At 37.5% G+C, this 16,458-nt stretch overlaps 1 protein-coding gene across 1 annotated transcript; it reads left to right on the top strand.

The window, feature by feature from the left end:
- Positions 1-6,617: 6,617 nt before the first annotated feature.
- Positions 6,618-15,352, top strand: ndl (serine protease nudel). Its single transcript, XM_069054368.1, has 19 exons — positions 6,618-6,758; positions 6,805-6,939; positions 6,990-8,262; positions 8,319-8,536; positions 8,614-8,902; positions 8,951-9,352; positions 9,408-9,706; positions 9,757-10,032; positions 10,080-10,467; positions 10,517-10,686; positions 11,830-11,943; positions 12,090-12,570; positions 12,620-12,805; positions 12,858-12,990; positions 13,053-13,203; positions 13,252-13,440; positions 14,335-14,575; positions 14,789-14,893; positions 14,951-15,352. The coding sequence occupies exons 1-19, from the start codon at positions 6,647-6,649 to the stop codon at positions 15,264-15,266; spliced, it is 5,478 nt and encodes a 1,825-aa protein (XP_068910469.1). The 5' UTR covers positions 6,618-6,646; the 3' UTR covers positions 15,267-15,352.
- Positions 15,353-16,458: the final 1,106 nt, after the last annotated feature.

Here is a 16,458-nt window from a genome sequence, read left to right as displayed (position 1 = left end):
ACAATTTATTATTTAGTTAGATCAAAGAAGCTTTTGAGATTTTGGATTTCAGATGGCTCTGAAATGCATGGAAATATTTTTGGTTGCATATACCTGGTTCAATTTAAATTAGGACATTTTTGCCAAAACTCGGTTAAACAGGCAACAGCGTTGTACGTCCATTCTCCGTTATTGAAAACACCATTATGAAAGTAAGATTCAATGATGAAAATCGCACGACACTGGAATGGAAAAACAGAATTCGGTGTCGTTTCTACAACAATATAGAGATTTCCTGGAAATTTTTTGCACCTAGCTAACCCAACATGAAATTAATAAATGGAAATTTTTTCAGCCAATCAAAATCATTTATTTATTAAAAATCTCAAATTTTTTTCCGTTAAGGATAATTCTGTTATACAACTTGATTTTTTTTTGTCAGAAATTTATAATTTAAGAAGCGTCGTTGCGATTTTCTTACCGAATATGCCCTCGTGCATTGATTAATATCCGGAAATTTTATTCTCATGCATTTCCAAAACGTAATTAGCCCTCGTGTTCCACTCGAGCTAATTAATACCTACGTTTTGGAAATGCGTTCGAAAAAATTTCCGGAAATAATCAACGCACTTGGAATATTATAAGTGAATATTTTATGTTCTGAAATAAAAAGCATTTTTGCGTCAAAATGTTATAAATAGTGACAGTTGTCTTGACGTTTGACGTTTATTAACTGAAGTTATCAAAGATATGAAAAATCTGACACTGTCAAAGTCACAGCCGCCCCTTAACTAAGTACATAACTGTTGATAGCGCGGCATAAATGTTGTTTGTGAAATTTGCCGCCTACAATATATACCGTAACTATACTAGACTAAACGAAAATTTATGTAATTACTTGGTTGTCTAAAACAAGGGGCTTTAAGGTTATGTAATTTGAAGTAAAAAAATTATAATAAAAATGTTCGCTGTAACGTTCCAGACACTTTATTCATTTTCTTCACTTATTTAAAAAATGTTTTACCATACTGTCTAATCAATACTGCGGCAGTGACCTGTAATTTCTTCCTGTAGTCTTAAACTGTCGTTTGAACATTTTGTTTTTAAAATAACCAAATACTGCAGAATATTTGTGGGTTGTGCTTTAGTCATCCTTTTAATTTTCAACAACTTCCTGAGATTCTGGAAGCTTTGCAGTTGACTTTCCTTTATTTATATTTCCAGCCTGAACAAATCTGTAGTTTACATCTCTAATATGGACCACAGAGGTTTTCTGGTTGGAATGTTTTGTATTCAACTCTGAAGAGCAACAATAAGTCCATTCGTCATTGTCGAATATTTGTATAATAAAACATTACAATAAATGTATCCTATAACTGTAATTGTAACTAAAGTCCTGCATAAGACGGACTTGAAAAAAAACTTATACTTCTTCAACTAATCCAGAACACCTTAATTAACACTTTGAAAAAGAGTAAAGAATGAAAACTGTAAAGTGACAAGTGTGAACTGTCAAACGTCAAATTTACAAAACCAGAAGAGGTAACAATTCCACACGTACGCTCTAAATCACAGCCAACTACGCTGTAAGATATATTTGTATTAACCCTTTATTTGACAACCCTCAAGTTTCTCTATTAGAAGTTAAAGGATTTAAATATTGTTCTTCGAAAACAGCAATACCTAAACAAGCATAAAAGTAGCATAACTACAGATTACAAAAAATACGTTTTTAAAACGTATAAGAAATAAAAAAATAGATGCACAATATATTAAGCATTCACAATTGTTTTAAATTCGGACTATCTATGAAAATCTGACATGTTAATTAGCAGTATCGTGATTTGTCTTAATAAATCTATTTTAGGTTATACAGTGGAGTCCGGATATAGTGAACTTGAAAAATGCATGAAAACTGGTTCACTATATCCGAGGTTCACTAAAAACGAAAATAAAATTTATCATGCTGATTATAGGTTTAACGTACAGTTGGTTGCGAAAAAAACGGGAAAGGAATTTTTTTCTAATGTAAATTTGGTTTTGTCCATTTGTCAATTAACTGTCTAGTTGACAATACCTATCAAATAATTTTTAAAAATGTTATTGAATTTTGACCATAACTCTAACCTATCTCTCGTAAGAAGGTTTCACGCGATAACAAAATTGTAAAAATGTGTCAATTTTATTCTGACAGTTCCCGTTTTTTTTGCAACCAACTGTACAGGGTGTTTTTGAAATGCGTGTACAAATTTTCACCACGAGCTACTGGCTTGGAAAAAATATTTTTTTGTTCGACACTGTCAGAATTTGAGAATTTTCTCCTGTGTGAACGGATTTTGATAAATGTGACAACTTGTCAAAACAAAACGTCAAGCTAATTTTAAAGATTTTAAGCGATTTTGAGGCTTAATGTGTCTCGTCGAACAAAAAAACGTTGTATTCAACTCGTTCTTGTATAAATTGGGCTTTTTTGCGTTTTAAACTGGCCCACGCGATGAGATACGCATAAGCACGTACGTTACAGTCGGGGAATTATCCGGGGAACCCCCGGAAAGTTCACTATAAACGGAAATTTTAAACCTTAAGTTTATAAAATTAGGTTCACTTTATCCGGAAGTTCATTATAAGCGGGTTCATTATAACCGGATAAAAAATGTATTAGTCTTATGGGAAAACATTCGGATACCTAAAGTAGCGTTCACTATAGCCGGAAGTTCACTAAAAGCGGGTTCATTATATCCGGAGTCTACTGTAGTTATAATTGAACCGAAAACTGCTGCCAGTTGGCTAAATTTTTTAAATAATTGAACGCATTTTAGGAACAATAATCTAAAACTTTAATTGAAATAAAACATATACAGTGTGGAATAAAATGATTTACATCTAGTTACCTTTGGAATTTTTGCACATGTAAATTTTCCTGTACCGTTCTACTTTTTTTTCGAAGTGCCGAACTATTAGTTCTGTCAATAAATGCCATCAATTGAATTGACAATTGTTACAATTTACTAAATTGAATTAACAAACGTTGGTGGCCACTTTCAACACTAGCTGTGACAGTGCTTTTGTTAGCTCATTTTTAATTTCAATCTCAACTTTGCATTCATATCATCCCTTCGCAATAAATCACATTTGGAATTTGGATATATGTATATTTTGAGGTTAGGCTTTCTTTTTTTTTGTAGAGCGGCTTTTCGTATTTTTACAAGGGTAATGCAAAGGTAACTAGATGTAAATCATTTTATTCCACACTGTATTTGTAGCGGAGTTCTCGTTTAAGAACATTCCTAATACATACATATATTAAAATGGGTGAATTATTATTATTAACTAAATTAATGATGGAATTGACAACAAGGCGAATATTTCAAAACGAAACGTCCAATGACAGGACCTGACGCCAATCTAACAAAAAAATATCTTGGCCTGCTGTGGGTTTAAAACAATCGTGAACGTAATAGGACAACCAATAAAAAATTTAGAATATGAATAATAAAAGAAAAGATTTAATAAATTATTAGGAGAAAACTTTTACAAAATTAACATTAAAGTAAGTAATATGAAATATTGTCTTCATTTTAGTCTTGCTTCTACAGAAATGTTCATATTCCTGAAGCTTTAACGTGAGCATCTTGGAAACTGGTTGACATTAAAAACCTAATTCCTTGAAGAAATTACAATATACCTAGATCTTAATGACCTGAAAGTGGGGAATAAAAACAATAGAGAAGAAAGAAATACAGGGTGATTCAAGAGTAATAATGAGCCTGACAAATTTTGTGAAGCAACCAACAATACATGTCCCCCATAGTTTATAGTTTGTGTTTTTATTAATTATCCCACATAATGATTTTGGTTAAATTTGATAAACGTTATGTTGGATAAAATTTAAATATATATTTTTTAAATCCACATAATTGGTGCACTAGTAATGTTGGCTGCGTCACAATTTCCTTAGGGTCGTCATTACTCGTGAATCACCCTGTATTAAACAGAGGAAAAACAGAAATGTAGTTTTTAATGAAGCAAATCAAAGAAAAAATCTGGGAGTTAATTAATAGACAATGAAGACAATCTAAACGTGAGTTGAAACGTGTATTTATTATTTTTGAAAAAAAATGATGTTGGTCTTCAAAACTTTTCTTCAAATGTCTGAATTCGCATTGTGGAATTTTTAAATGCACAATTGCACGTGGGTGGTAAAGGGTGAACGGTATGCAGGAACATACCGACACGATAAATGCGAAGGATCCTCGCAAAACAGGGTACGAGAGTAGACATAGCATCGGGCGTAAGCAGGGCCATCGAGTCGCAAGCGCCGTAATCCGAGCTTGCGAAAGGAACGTCGTTTGCGGCGATAAATCAGGGCCGGTGCGGTATTATCAGTGGCGAGCCCGGGATGCTTACATGATAAACTCCTCCAAACAAATTCCACATTGTCCGGCCGCTAGTTGCTAGATCGTTTATCAGGGTGGAGAGCAGCGCCACGGGCCGGCGCGATAAAGAGACCATGAATGAGGAAGCGACCGCTTAAACTTGCACCGGGGGCCCCGGGAGCTCTCGATGTCTCTCTCGCGAAGATAAATAACCCCTCAGTAATTGCGTGCGGAGCGATACCATATTTCATACACGCCATGAGCCATAACTTAGGAGGCAATTACTATGAGTACGTCGTTTATCATCCGACTCCTCGAGACAAGGGCGGCGCGGGACTTGATAATCGAGATTAAATTGATAAAGAATCTATCCCTGCCAAAATCAAACAGCCCCGATATTAACTTTGATGCGGGGGAAAAACGGCAAAGGCCGTTGAAAAATGATTCCGGTACCAATCCACGCGCCCTCTAGATAATTAATTTGTTCGCCCGTCGTTTTTCCGATAATGGTAATGCCCTATCCGGGCCATGCCATTAACATGCTTTATGTCACCGGGGGGATTTTCCTTATATAGGTGTTGACGACCGCAACGGCGGCGTAATTCCTTCCTAGTTTATATCTGGCTCTATTGTCGCGGCCGCCCTAAATGGTCCCAGTGGTCCGCAATTAATCCACTCACAATCCCAGGGCGGTTAGTGGTAAAGCCGGGACGGTTAGCGGTCAGCTTGGCCTTGCTCTCGGATTCCGCAAGATTGCGCCATCCCCAAGGCGCAAATAATTTACGAGGCGGGATGAGAGAACACTTATTGCCTCGTTGATAACCCCATCCTAATCACTTTTCGATAACGCCATTTAAGAGGATGCCAAAATATGACCCATCAACCGACACACCCCATCCTTCAGACATGGCCCATTTTTCTTCAAAAAAGTCCACACCGTATCAATTCACCGTTTATCGATTGCTGCAATCTGTATTAGTGAAACGGTCCCACTTACGTTTTCATTTAAAACTAGCTTTGCTCACGTACGTTAACACTTTCAAGGCGCCTGTAGTACATGTACCACACCTTGATATTGGATGGAACGTGACAACATCAATATCAAGCTGAAATTTTAATTGAAAGTTCTTCCAAAGGTTTGATTTAAACAAATTTAGGTCAGTTTAAAAATCATCTATAGATTAAGGAATTAAAAGAAATCAGAAATCAGGCAAATTGCAAAATAAATTAGGGTCTGTAGCGAGGGACGCCTTAGTGACTTAAGTCAATACATATTTAAAATCCTAAAAGTTCCTTCTTTCCGTTTTAACTGTAAAAGCTCATAACAACATTTCTTCAAGCCTTCGTGGATTCTCTTTCAGGACATCACGCACCCCGGGCGTCCACGGATCACAGGTTAATGACCACTGCCTTAGACCATAAAGAAATTAAAATAAAATTAACCTCCGACGTTTAAGACTGCAGTATAAAACATAAGCCGTGAGGTGACTGTCATATCACGTCGCTCAGATTAAAATCGACGAAACAGAAATAAGAAAGGTGCCCGACAAAATGTATCGGTACTGTGCATCTTCCTGATGTCATACACAGGGTATTTAATTAATTAAAAATGCAACCCACAATACATTTGGAACGTAAAGTTGGATATGGACGCGGTAAATATCTAGCGTTACTTTGTATGCATTGTGGGTTGCATTTTCAAGTCCGTCAGGCTCATTATCACTCGTAAAACACCTTGTAGAGATGAAACTGCTAAAATGTCTTCTGTATCCGTGTGAGTAACATCAAAAAGTTCGAAAATTTGTATAAATATTGAAATAACAGGCATCCCAATTTTATTTATATTTATTTTTAACGAATGTATCGCGAGTTTACTGTGGTCGCAATTTGAACAAACTGTCGATTTTTCGTTAGCATAAATATTGAGATAATCGAAAAATGTCAGTCACAAACATCGCAGAAATATTGAATAGAATAATTTACCAACAAAAATTGCTTTGCCCTTACTCCCCGACACACCGTTTCATTTATTTCGCTTTAATTATTCTACCACATTTTTAGTTAATGCGAGACTAAATTAAAATATGTTCAAATCAGAGGCGTTCCTTCATTTCCTCATTTAATTTCCGCGAAAAAATTACAACGTATTTTATCGCAACGCCACTGCGTTAGTGTAGTGAACGTAAAAATAACACGAAAGCATTTTAATTTAAAATTGCTGATCTTTGATTTTATTAACACACTTACTTATCCATTTGAAAATTAAAATACGTGAATGAGAGAACTTTACAATGGTGCCGGTTGATATGCGATTTTCAGAAAAGTCTCCCAGTCCCCAACCTTTTACTGAACCTGAAAATATGACGACTATAGAATTGAACAAAAATGGATACTCTGTAGATGGTAAGTTATTTTTTTTAATACATACTCTTCACTTGTGTGATTCTAGAGACGCAAACTGACCAAACACTAACTAAACCAAAATTGATTAATACGAAATTGACAAAATCACTTTTACTCGGAATTGGATTATTTATGCTGCTGGGATTGTGTCTCGGTATTTTGATCTTGTTGATACAGCGAGGTGAGTCTTGAAAAGGAAGTGAACTGCATTGCACACCTTACATATTTCAGGTTACTTCAAACATTTAAAAGAATCTGGTGGCAAATCTCACGTAAAAGAAATATCTCTAAAAGTTATACTGAAAAATAAAGAAAAGATTAGCGTGTGTAAAGAAACTAAAACTTTTGAAAATTGTTGTTACATTTTTCTTAAAACTAATACATTCGATAACTTGGAAAAGTGTACGGTACAGAAAGTATTAAATCTCTTTTTGCGATATGAATTAGAAGCTAATAAACGCATGAAACGCCAGAACTATGATAGAGGTACCGTTGATTATCAAAATCAGTTTTATGATCCAGAATATTATTACGATAAAGAAATGTACAATTTCGACAACGATTTGGATCAACCAGTCTACGATTACCAGCAAAATGCTTTTGAAGCTTATCCCTCAGAAAACCAGCAAGGAGTTGAAAACAATTACTACAACAATTATCACGATTATCGATATGACTATCAAGAGCAGTACAATCAAGGTGAAGCGAACAACAATAACTTCGATCCAAGCGCAAGCCTGAGCACCGAAAAACACTTCTTCGAGACATTACCACACGTTAATGTTGACACTAAAGAGAAGTTTTCCGCGAGTCAAGATTTGGTTCCAAGCAATACTAATCCTGTGACAAATTTTGATCCTGTTGTTGCAGAAACGCAACCCTGGACGTCTTCTACAATCTTACCAAAGACATGTCCCGACGATAATTGTCCCACTGTTATAAACGCCACTACTAAAATTGGTAACGTCGCAGACTTGAACGCACAACCTGGAAAACTCATCATAGCAATAAATGATACCAGCATCAAATTAACTTCCAAATCAATGACCAGTGCGAGAATTAGTCAGAATAATGATTTGGTCATGAAATCAACGATTGAGGTGCCAACTCCGAATCAGAACAAACCAGTTAATCCTTGTTTTTATCCATTTCCATCGCCTTTCGCCCCTCCATATCGTGCCTCATCGGGTTACGACACCAACCCTCTCTATAGTATGGTACCAATGAATCCTCCAAATATCCAACACCAACCACTTTATATTATTAATCCTCCAATTTATCCTTACATTCCCATGCAATATCAGAGTTATAATAGTTATCCAAGTGCTCCAGTTGCCAATAGGAACTCAATTCAAGTTACCGGACCTGGAGGACAATACTACGTATGTAATCCTGTATCGTTACCGAATAATGCTGGTGGGTTACAAGGAGTAGAGATACGTCGTTCGTCGGAGGCATTTAATCTTCAAGATCTGGTAGAGTCAGCACCAAAATCACTCAAGAGGTAAACTTTGTTCTTTAAATAATAGCGTGTCGATGTTGCTTGTGTGTCAATTTCAGTAACAACACTAGAGAAGCTATGGATTGTCCCATAGGAACTCATGGTTGTGCTGATGGAAGTAAATGCATCCACAACAGACAACTGTGTGATAATGAGGTAAATTGTAATGATGCAAGCGATGAAATGGATTGTTCTTGTAAAGATAGAGTTGGAGAGATACGTTGGTGTGATGGTTACCTCGACTGTCCCAATGGTGAGGATGAAGAAGGCTGTTTCGGTAAGTTACCTCATAGACTATGGGCACAGCAAAATCGAATAAAGAAAATAGAGAGGATGAAATATAATAATTTTCAGATTGTGCGTTAAATGAATTCAGCTGCGACGATTGGTCGAGATTTCAACGTGGAACGTGCATACCAATAAGTCAACGATGCGATGGCATAACTCACTGTGAAATAACAGCTAAAGATGAAGAAGATTGTTCAATCCTGACGGACCATCTAGGACATCACTCTTTCTATAAAGTATCAAATGCTGCTGGATTTCTCCACAGAAATTTCAAAGGCAAATGGTACCCAACATGTTTCGGTGTCGATTTATTTTCTTTGGAAGTTTGCAGAACAGAAGCTGGACCCACCGAAATGTAAACAAATATACTGTGATGGACTCTTTTGAATTATTACTTTTTTAGAATGCCAAAAACTCATTTAGTTCCTTACAACGACAACTATTTTGGACAGTTTCTCGATATTTCCCCTAATAATGGATTAACATTGACAAACACTTGTATGAGAAACAGCGCTGCTTTTGTCGAATGTCCTCCTTTGTACTGTGGCGTCAGACTGACCATTACTAATCCATTTCGTACAAGTGAAGTCGACACAAGTGCTGAAGTACTTTTAAACCGCATGCAGCGTGTTAGCAAATCACGAGTTGCAGAAATTGTTGGTGGTTCGAGGGTTGTCGGGGGTAAACCTAGTCAACCAACAGCTTGGCCTTGGGTGGTTTCCATCTACAAAAATGGTGTGTTCCATTGTGGGGGAGTTTTGATCAACGACATATGGATTTTGACTGCAGCTCATTGCGTGGACAAGTATGAATCAGGACTAATGTAATTTTTTATTTGTAATGCAATACTTCTTGTCTAGATTTTGGTTCTTTTATTATGAGGTCCAAGCTGGAATCTTGAGACGATATTCTTATTCTCCCATGGAACAAAACCGTTGGGCTGTAACGGCAATTCCTCATGAGAACTATGACAAAAAGTCACTGAAAAACGATATAGCGATAATGAAACTCTCAAAACCTGTCCGTTTTAATAGATACGTTCGTCCTATCTGTTTGCCGTCTGAAGCTACCGCCGGTGAAGACTTTCTTCACGGTCCTAAACCCAACACGATTTGTACTACTGTAGGCTGGGGCGCCACCGTTGAGCACGGAGCAGACCGTGAGTAAATACCACCCAAATGTTCCACCTTTTTACAAATTATTTTACAGCCGACCATTTGAGAGAAGTCGAAATACCAATCTTGCCACATTGCAAACATACTGAAGACACAGAAGGTGACGAAATATGTGCTGGGCTTTTAGAGGGTGGACGAGACGCCTGTCAAGGGGACAGTGGAGGTCCTTTGATGTGTCAAAACATCAAAAATCGTAATCAATGGTATCTCGCAGGAATTGTTAGTCACGGTGAAGGGTGTGCCAGACCTAACGAACCAGGAGTTTACACACGAGTCAGCAAATACATCGGATGGATTAGCGAAAATATGAGTAGGTACACATCTAAGTTGAAAATTCTTTAATTAATTGCCTTCTAGATGCTAAAGCCGTTGGCAGATTTCCATTGCAAAAGTGTCCTGGTTTTATATGTACGGGTACCAAGAGATGTTTACCAAAGAAAAGACGTTGCGACAAGATTGTCGATTGTCTTTTCGGCGATGATGAAGTGAACTGTTGGCAATCACGTCAACAGTCAACCCTATTTCGCTCAGAAGTAGTTGGAAGTAGTCGACGGATCTACAATGATTTTCTAGATTTACTAGACTTTGACAAGTCTTCGGAAGAGAATAACTCTGTTGAAAATGAAGAAGTAGAAGATGACACATCAACGTCTACACAATCACAGAATATTACTTCTGATGCAAACGATCTGTCAAAAGAAGAAAATAAAGATGAGATTGTTGTTACCAACTTTACTTGCACGTAGTAAGTCAGTTATTACGTTAAGTTGGCTTTTTACTGTTAAGTTGTGAAGTTTGTTACAGACAATACTGTTCGATAAGAAATGTGATCGTATTGTCGACTGTGAAGATGGTACAGACGAATCAGAATGCTCGTGTGTGGATTATTTGAGACGGTACCACAAAGAGGCGATATGTGATGGAATTACTGATTGCAAAGACATGTCAGATGAAGTTGAATGTGGTAAGTACCGTGCGATCAACAATTATTTAGATCAGCCTTTGAGATTTTGGACGTATGTCCAAATTCAGATGCTTTGGAATGCATGGAAGTATTTTTGGTTGCATATACCTGTCTCAATGTATACGGGGTAATCAAGAATATAATAGTAAATAAGAGGAACTAGGCTCGACCCTGGTTCTTAGGGGAGTTTTTGAGAGTTAGATTTTGTTTTGGCAGCATCTACTGTCATAAGTACTAATTGTTCTGCCAGATCAGAATCAGATCAGATCCAAAATATTGGGAAACCATTAAATGTCACCTTCATATTTGACAATTTTGACAATAACAGTGCAGTCAATTAACAATTGACAAACGCCCCTAGGAAACCAGGATGAGGCCAACTTTATTTAATATACTAATTTTTATCAAGAAGGACTGTTTGAGTTGGTAATACGTACAATTATGAACATTTTTTTATTCGGCTATTGCAACACTGCAACCGGATATGTGCTGAAGTAACAGTAATAGCGACAAAATAGTAGATTATGAGAGTAAAAATTAACGGTAAAAAGAAATTAAATTCGAAATGCAGAACAGTTATCTAAAATTAAATAAAGGAAATGCCCGAAGTGCCTCCCATTTGGCTCTAAACACAAATTCACTCTTTTTTTTTTGGCTTTCGGGCAGCTTCACCAGCATGTTTGAAATTTGAAATGTCAAACGTTAATTGTCAATGATGCACCTGTCAGTGTCAAGCCGTCAAAAACCGGATCATTTAAAAATTAAATACAGTATTATCAACTCAAACAGTTCTTTTTGATCACCCCACCCCGTATTTGAAAAATTTTGCCGAAACTCGGCCAAACAGGCAATAGAGCTGTATGTCCATTCTGCGTTATTTATAATACCATTGCGAAAGTAAGATTCTTTGATGAATCTTTTATGTTCTGAAGTAAAAACATTTTACGTTAAAATTCATAGTGACAGTTGTTTGACGTTTATTAGCTGAAAAATCTGACACTGTCAAAGTCATAGCCGCCCCTTATCTACCTAAGTAATTGTTGATCTCACGGTAGTTTATCAGCGCTACTATGAAAATCGCTTCTCAGTTTTCTAAAGACGAACAGGACGATTTAAATTGTGTTACACGATATACCATTACAGTAAAATGCCTTCCGGATCAGCATTTGTGCCGCATTAGCCAAAAGTGTATTCCTTTGGAAAAACGATGTGATGGAAGAGCGGCTTGCATTAACGGCGAAGATGAATGGGATTGCGGTGAGTCATCCCATTACTTTTTAAAAGATTACACAAAAGCTTTTTCATTTACCTTTTCGTTAATGATACAGCACGTTGTGCGTATAATGAGTGACTAGAGAATCGGTGCCGAAAATAAATAATATCCACCGAATTTATCTTTCCAGTCGCCCTTACGGATGGCAGAACATTAGTGTTCGACAGTGATTTACGTCCCAAGCAGAGCATGAAAGGTATAATTACAATCAATCGTTTTGGTGTCTGGAGACCACTCTGCACCAACGCGTCCGTCGACAACGCAGCATCCATCGCCGCAAATGTTTGCAATTTGTTAGGCTTTGAAGAATACACAGCGTTCCATAAATTATACGTCGCAGATAAGCCACTGAATGTCACAATCGACGGTTTCGACCGATACCATTCCTCATTAGACGAGCTCCCTGTTTGCGGTGGCTTGTTTGTCGGCTGCTTGAATGTGTCTTTAGCGGACAACATACACGAGCTCCATCCAGATAACATTACCAGTCAAGTGGAACTTTACACTTTACCTTGGAACGCCGTGATTTATTCGGACGGGAAATTTAGATGTACCGGTACAATTCTCAATTCACGTTGGATTATCGTCGCCAATACTTGCTTTCGCAAGATGTGAGTATCGATGCTACTCAATTTCACAAATTAAACCTCTTTCATGTAGAAAAAACACCTACGTCGCTGCGCTCGTGGGTAAAGGCAAAGCTCATTTAGACGTGGAAGGTCCCCACGAACAAATCCTCATCATAGAAAATTATGCACCTGTAGAAGGAAGTGAAGCGGTCGTTCTACGTACCCGAGAAAAAATTAATTTCAATAGATACGTTAAGTCAACACAAACAACCGCAAAGTAGGTTTTATTCAACGTGACAGTATTTTACCTAACCGCAACATTTCATCAGGTCTGTCCTCATCAAAGAGTTATGCGTAGCGACTAGTTTTTATGATGAGAAAAGTAAATTTGTGATTTTACGATCGGCCAAAGAGTGTACTACTGGGTTCAGGTGTTTTAAAACACCAGAAGACTCCTGTAAAGTACAGTATTTTCATATTTTAATATGCAACTTCCTTAACAAACAAATTCATTTTTGCATCAGAAAGTAGCAGAACCGTGGAGTGGAGTTATCACATGCAATTCGCGAGCCGGTTGGTATCCCGCAGCAATTTTCACCAACATAAGTGACGTTTGCGACTTTTCCAATCACGAATTTGCAAATCTCAATCAAATCAAAATTGCTCTAGCAATGGGTAGCTATTTTGTATGTTTTTGTTAGATTATAGACGTTACGTTTTTAGGCAACGACGTTCAAACAATATTTCCTCAAGAGTGTGACGGCTTCAGATGTATTTTAGGCAAGTGTATCGAAAGAAAGCAAATGTGCAATGGTTTTCCCGATTGCAGGGCTGGTGAAGATGAAGACATGGATATGTGTACCAAGTCGAGAAGCGAGTGCCACCTACGGAGCAACTGTACGAACTTTTCTTGTAAGTTCAAATAACTTGCGCAGAGTGCTTTTGAGTTTGCTAGTAGGTGCTGCTGCCGCTGCTAGAGGACAGCACTAAAATCGTTTTAAATTCATTTTTCCGACGATTTCCATTCAAGCATAAAAGAAACTGGTAAATGGTAAAAAGACTTGCTTAGCTTTAAGGTTTAAAATTTTAAAAGAATAAAATTTATTATACCGGGTGATCAAGAAGGACTGTTTGAGTTGGTAATACCGAATTTTATTTTTAAATGGTACAACTGGAGTAACTTTCGGTTGTTGGCGTCTTGACATTGACAGCCGCATAATTGTCAAGTAACATTTGACATTTCAAATTAAATTAAACATGCTGCAGAATCTGTTCGAGAGCCTAAAAAGAAGAGTTAATTTATGTTTAGAGCAAAATGGGGGGCATTTCGAGCCATTCCTTTGGTTAATTTTTAGATACTTAATTGTTTTGTGTTTCAATTGCTTTTTACCGTTAATTTTTACTCTCATAACCTACCATTTTGTCGCTGTTAATGATACGTCAGGTATCTGTCAAATAAATCAACAAAACATATCTGCTTGTAGTGTTAAAAATAGGCGAATACAAAAATGTTTTTAATTGTATTGCCAACTTTTTGATTTCCGTCACAAAGTGTCTGACATGCGGACCTATCAAAATCCTTCTCTTCTATTGCAAACTAGTAAAACTGACAACATTGCCCTAGACATTGACGCTATTTATAACCTCAAACTTCGAAAAAGATAACCTAGTTCAACAGACAGCTTTACTACCAAATTAAATGCAACATTTCCATGGCTTCCCATTATGCGAAAACAACGTGAATGAATTTTGTCTGCGTGGAATTGTGCCAAAAAATTAAAACGAATTACTATTCTGTTGTTTTAGTCTGTAGTTGGTCAGAATTGAAGTGCAGCGACGGCGACTGTGTGCCCAAGACATCATTTTGCGACACAATTAACGATTGCGAAGACAAATCGGATGAACCGGCGGAGTGTTCATGCGGAACTTATCTGGAAATAGCACACCCTGAGAAAATCTGCGACGGCACCGTCAACTGCATGGACAGAAGCGACGAAAATCCGAAAAAATGCGGTTGCAAATTTCCCACAAACGTAACATGTGGTCGGTAAGCGCGATCCTTAAAAACTAATTAAACTGCAGATTAGCGTAAGTCGTCTGCAATTTAGAGCGATCCTCTAGTCGAAATAATTGCCAGGAGGCGGTCCGCATGTAATAGACGGATGGCTCGAGGCGTCTTCGTGCAACATTATTTCCCAACAAATTAACCATTTCATTTTCCTGTTATTAGTCCGAATGAATGAAAATCGTGTGTTTCCAGGACGAAACTGTGCATTTCGCAGGAGATGGTGTGTGACGGATTCGAAGACTGTCCCGGCGGCGAAGACGAAAGTCGCTGTTATTCCTTTAAAACGAACTTAGCGAGGTATCTTAACAACATACATTATATTGTTCCACCTCGTAGTAATTATTACCTTTATAGTATCTCTAGTGGGGAGGTAATGAAGCGCACCGCAGGCGTTTGGCATTCCGGTTGTTTCGCACGAAACCATACCATGTCTGAGCTGGAGGAAATTTGCGAACGCCTGGGATTCGCTGGCGGCAGTGCCAGGCAACTGATACCACCTGAAGACACGAATAACGTTGCAACGAATCCTGTAATGGATCGCTTCGATATCGTGTGGATACGACGTGGGGAAGGAAGTGAGCTCAAGTTGCAACTCCGGACAGGAAATGAACCGTACGTGAGATTTATGGAGGACTCCAACTGCCATAAATTGTATGTAGAGTGTTTGTAGCAATCCAATTAAAAGCTAGTGTTACTATTTTTCTCCTAAACGTTGCTGTTAAATTTACGAAATAAAAATTTTAAAATCTGGTTTAATTTCTTGACCTATTAGTTTTGAAATATTTCATCCGCCCAAGGCATTATTTCTTTTTCCAAACTACACCAACCGTTCCACCCTGTCCCATTTTTACCTTTCGAGCCCGTCTGGCAGCTTGTCACTACCTGCCTACATTCATAGGTCACGTTTGCCTACATTTCGGCATTACAGGTGAGCATGTCGATTAGCATTTTATGAACGCGGGTTATTTACACACCGATTTAGTCAGTGCTTGGAGTATTGGGCGGCCATCGACCTGAGAAACCGTTGAGCGACCAGGGCCAGGAATGTTGCTGTGTGTTCTGCAAGAAGTATACTCTCTCCACACCACGTCTTCTACCGGTTCCCTGAATCTCGCCGAGATGTTGGTCAAGGAGGACCGTCGACGTTTATATTCTACATGTCGCAGAATTGGCCATCTTGACCGCGTCGATTCATTTTCTCGGTACTGAATTAGGTTACGGTGATTTTTTTTCCCAACCTGGACTCGTGCCAACCATCAAACATTTTTAATCATCCTTGTTGCCCAATTAGAAATGGAACACTGTACATTTTGGTTGTCAACAGGGACATCTGAGGCGGTTAACTACCTCCTGCAAAGTTAGGTAAAGCACGTAACAACACTCAGGGCTCTTTACGGACAAGATAACAGGTGTCAGGATTCACAAAAGTGAGATTAAGTTGTAAAGCTGTTAAACTTTCCTACAATTAAAGGTATAGTACTATTAGGACTAACAGAGAAGCCAGGTGTAGCCCCTGAAGCGAAATCAACAAAGAGAACAATTTTTACACCTGTAGAAATCCAAAAATTTTAATTGTAAACGTATAGCTAAAATTCCTCGAAATAAGGATTAAATTTTCAACTATTGTTTCAAATCGATGGTTGTTCGATCTCTATCATGGTACGAAAACTTTGGAGGTTACTGTTCCCTTAAAATGTGTATACAAATCAAATTTAGAAAGGTAATATTTGGTACATTTATCATTTAGGATAATGATATTAAAGTCATTAACAAGTTACTTGAAATTTCAAATAATCTTAATTAGGTACATAATGTAATTTTGTAATGTTTAGAAATTGTAAAATAACTATCAATGAATATTA

This window comes from Tenebrio molitor, chromosome 7 (assembly GCF_963966145.1).
Source record: "Tenebrio molitor chromosome 7, icTenMoli1.1, whole genome shotgun sequence".
NCBI lineage: Eukaryota > Metazoa > Arthropoda > Insecta > Coleoptera > Tenebrionidae > Tenebrio > Tenebrio molitor.
Note: the sequence above shows the minus strand (reverse complement) of the source record. Positions and strands in the feature narration are given on the sequence as shown.

Bases quoted from the DNA above. Each gene is read 5' to 3' on its own strand.
- ndl (XM_069054368.1), top strand. From the start codon at position 6,647: ATGGTGCCGGTTGATATGCGATTTTCAGAAAAGTCTCCCAGTCCCCAA. The intron at 9,353-9,407 runs GTATGAATCAGG...CTTCTTGTCTAG, and splicing joins GCAGCTCATTGCGTGGACAA to ATTTTGGTTCTTTTATTATG. The intron at 9,707-9,756 runs GTGAGTAAATAC...ATTATTTTACAG, and splicing joins CGTTGAGCACGGAGCAGACC to CCGACCATTTGAGAGAAGTC.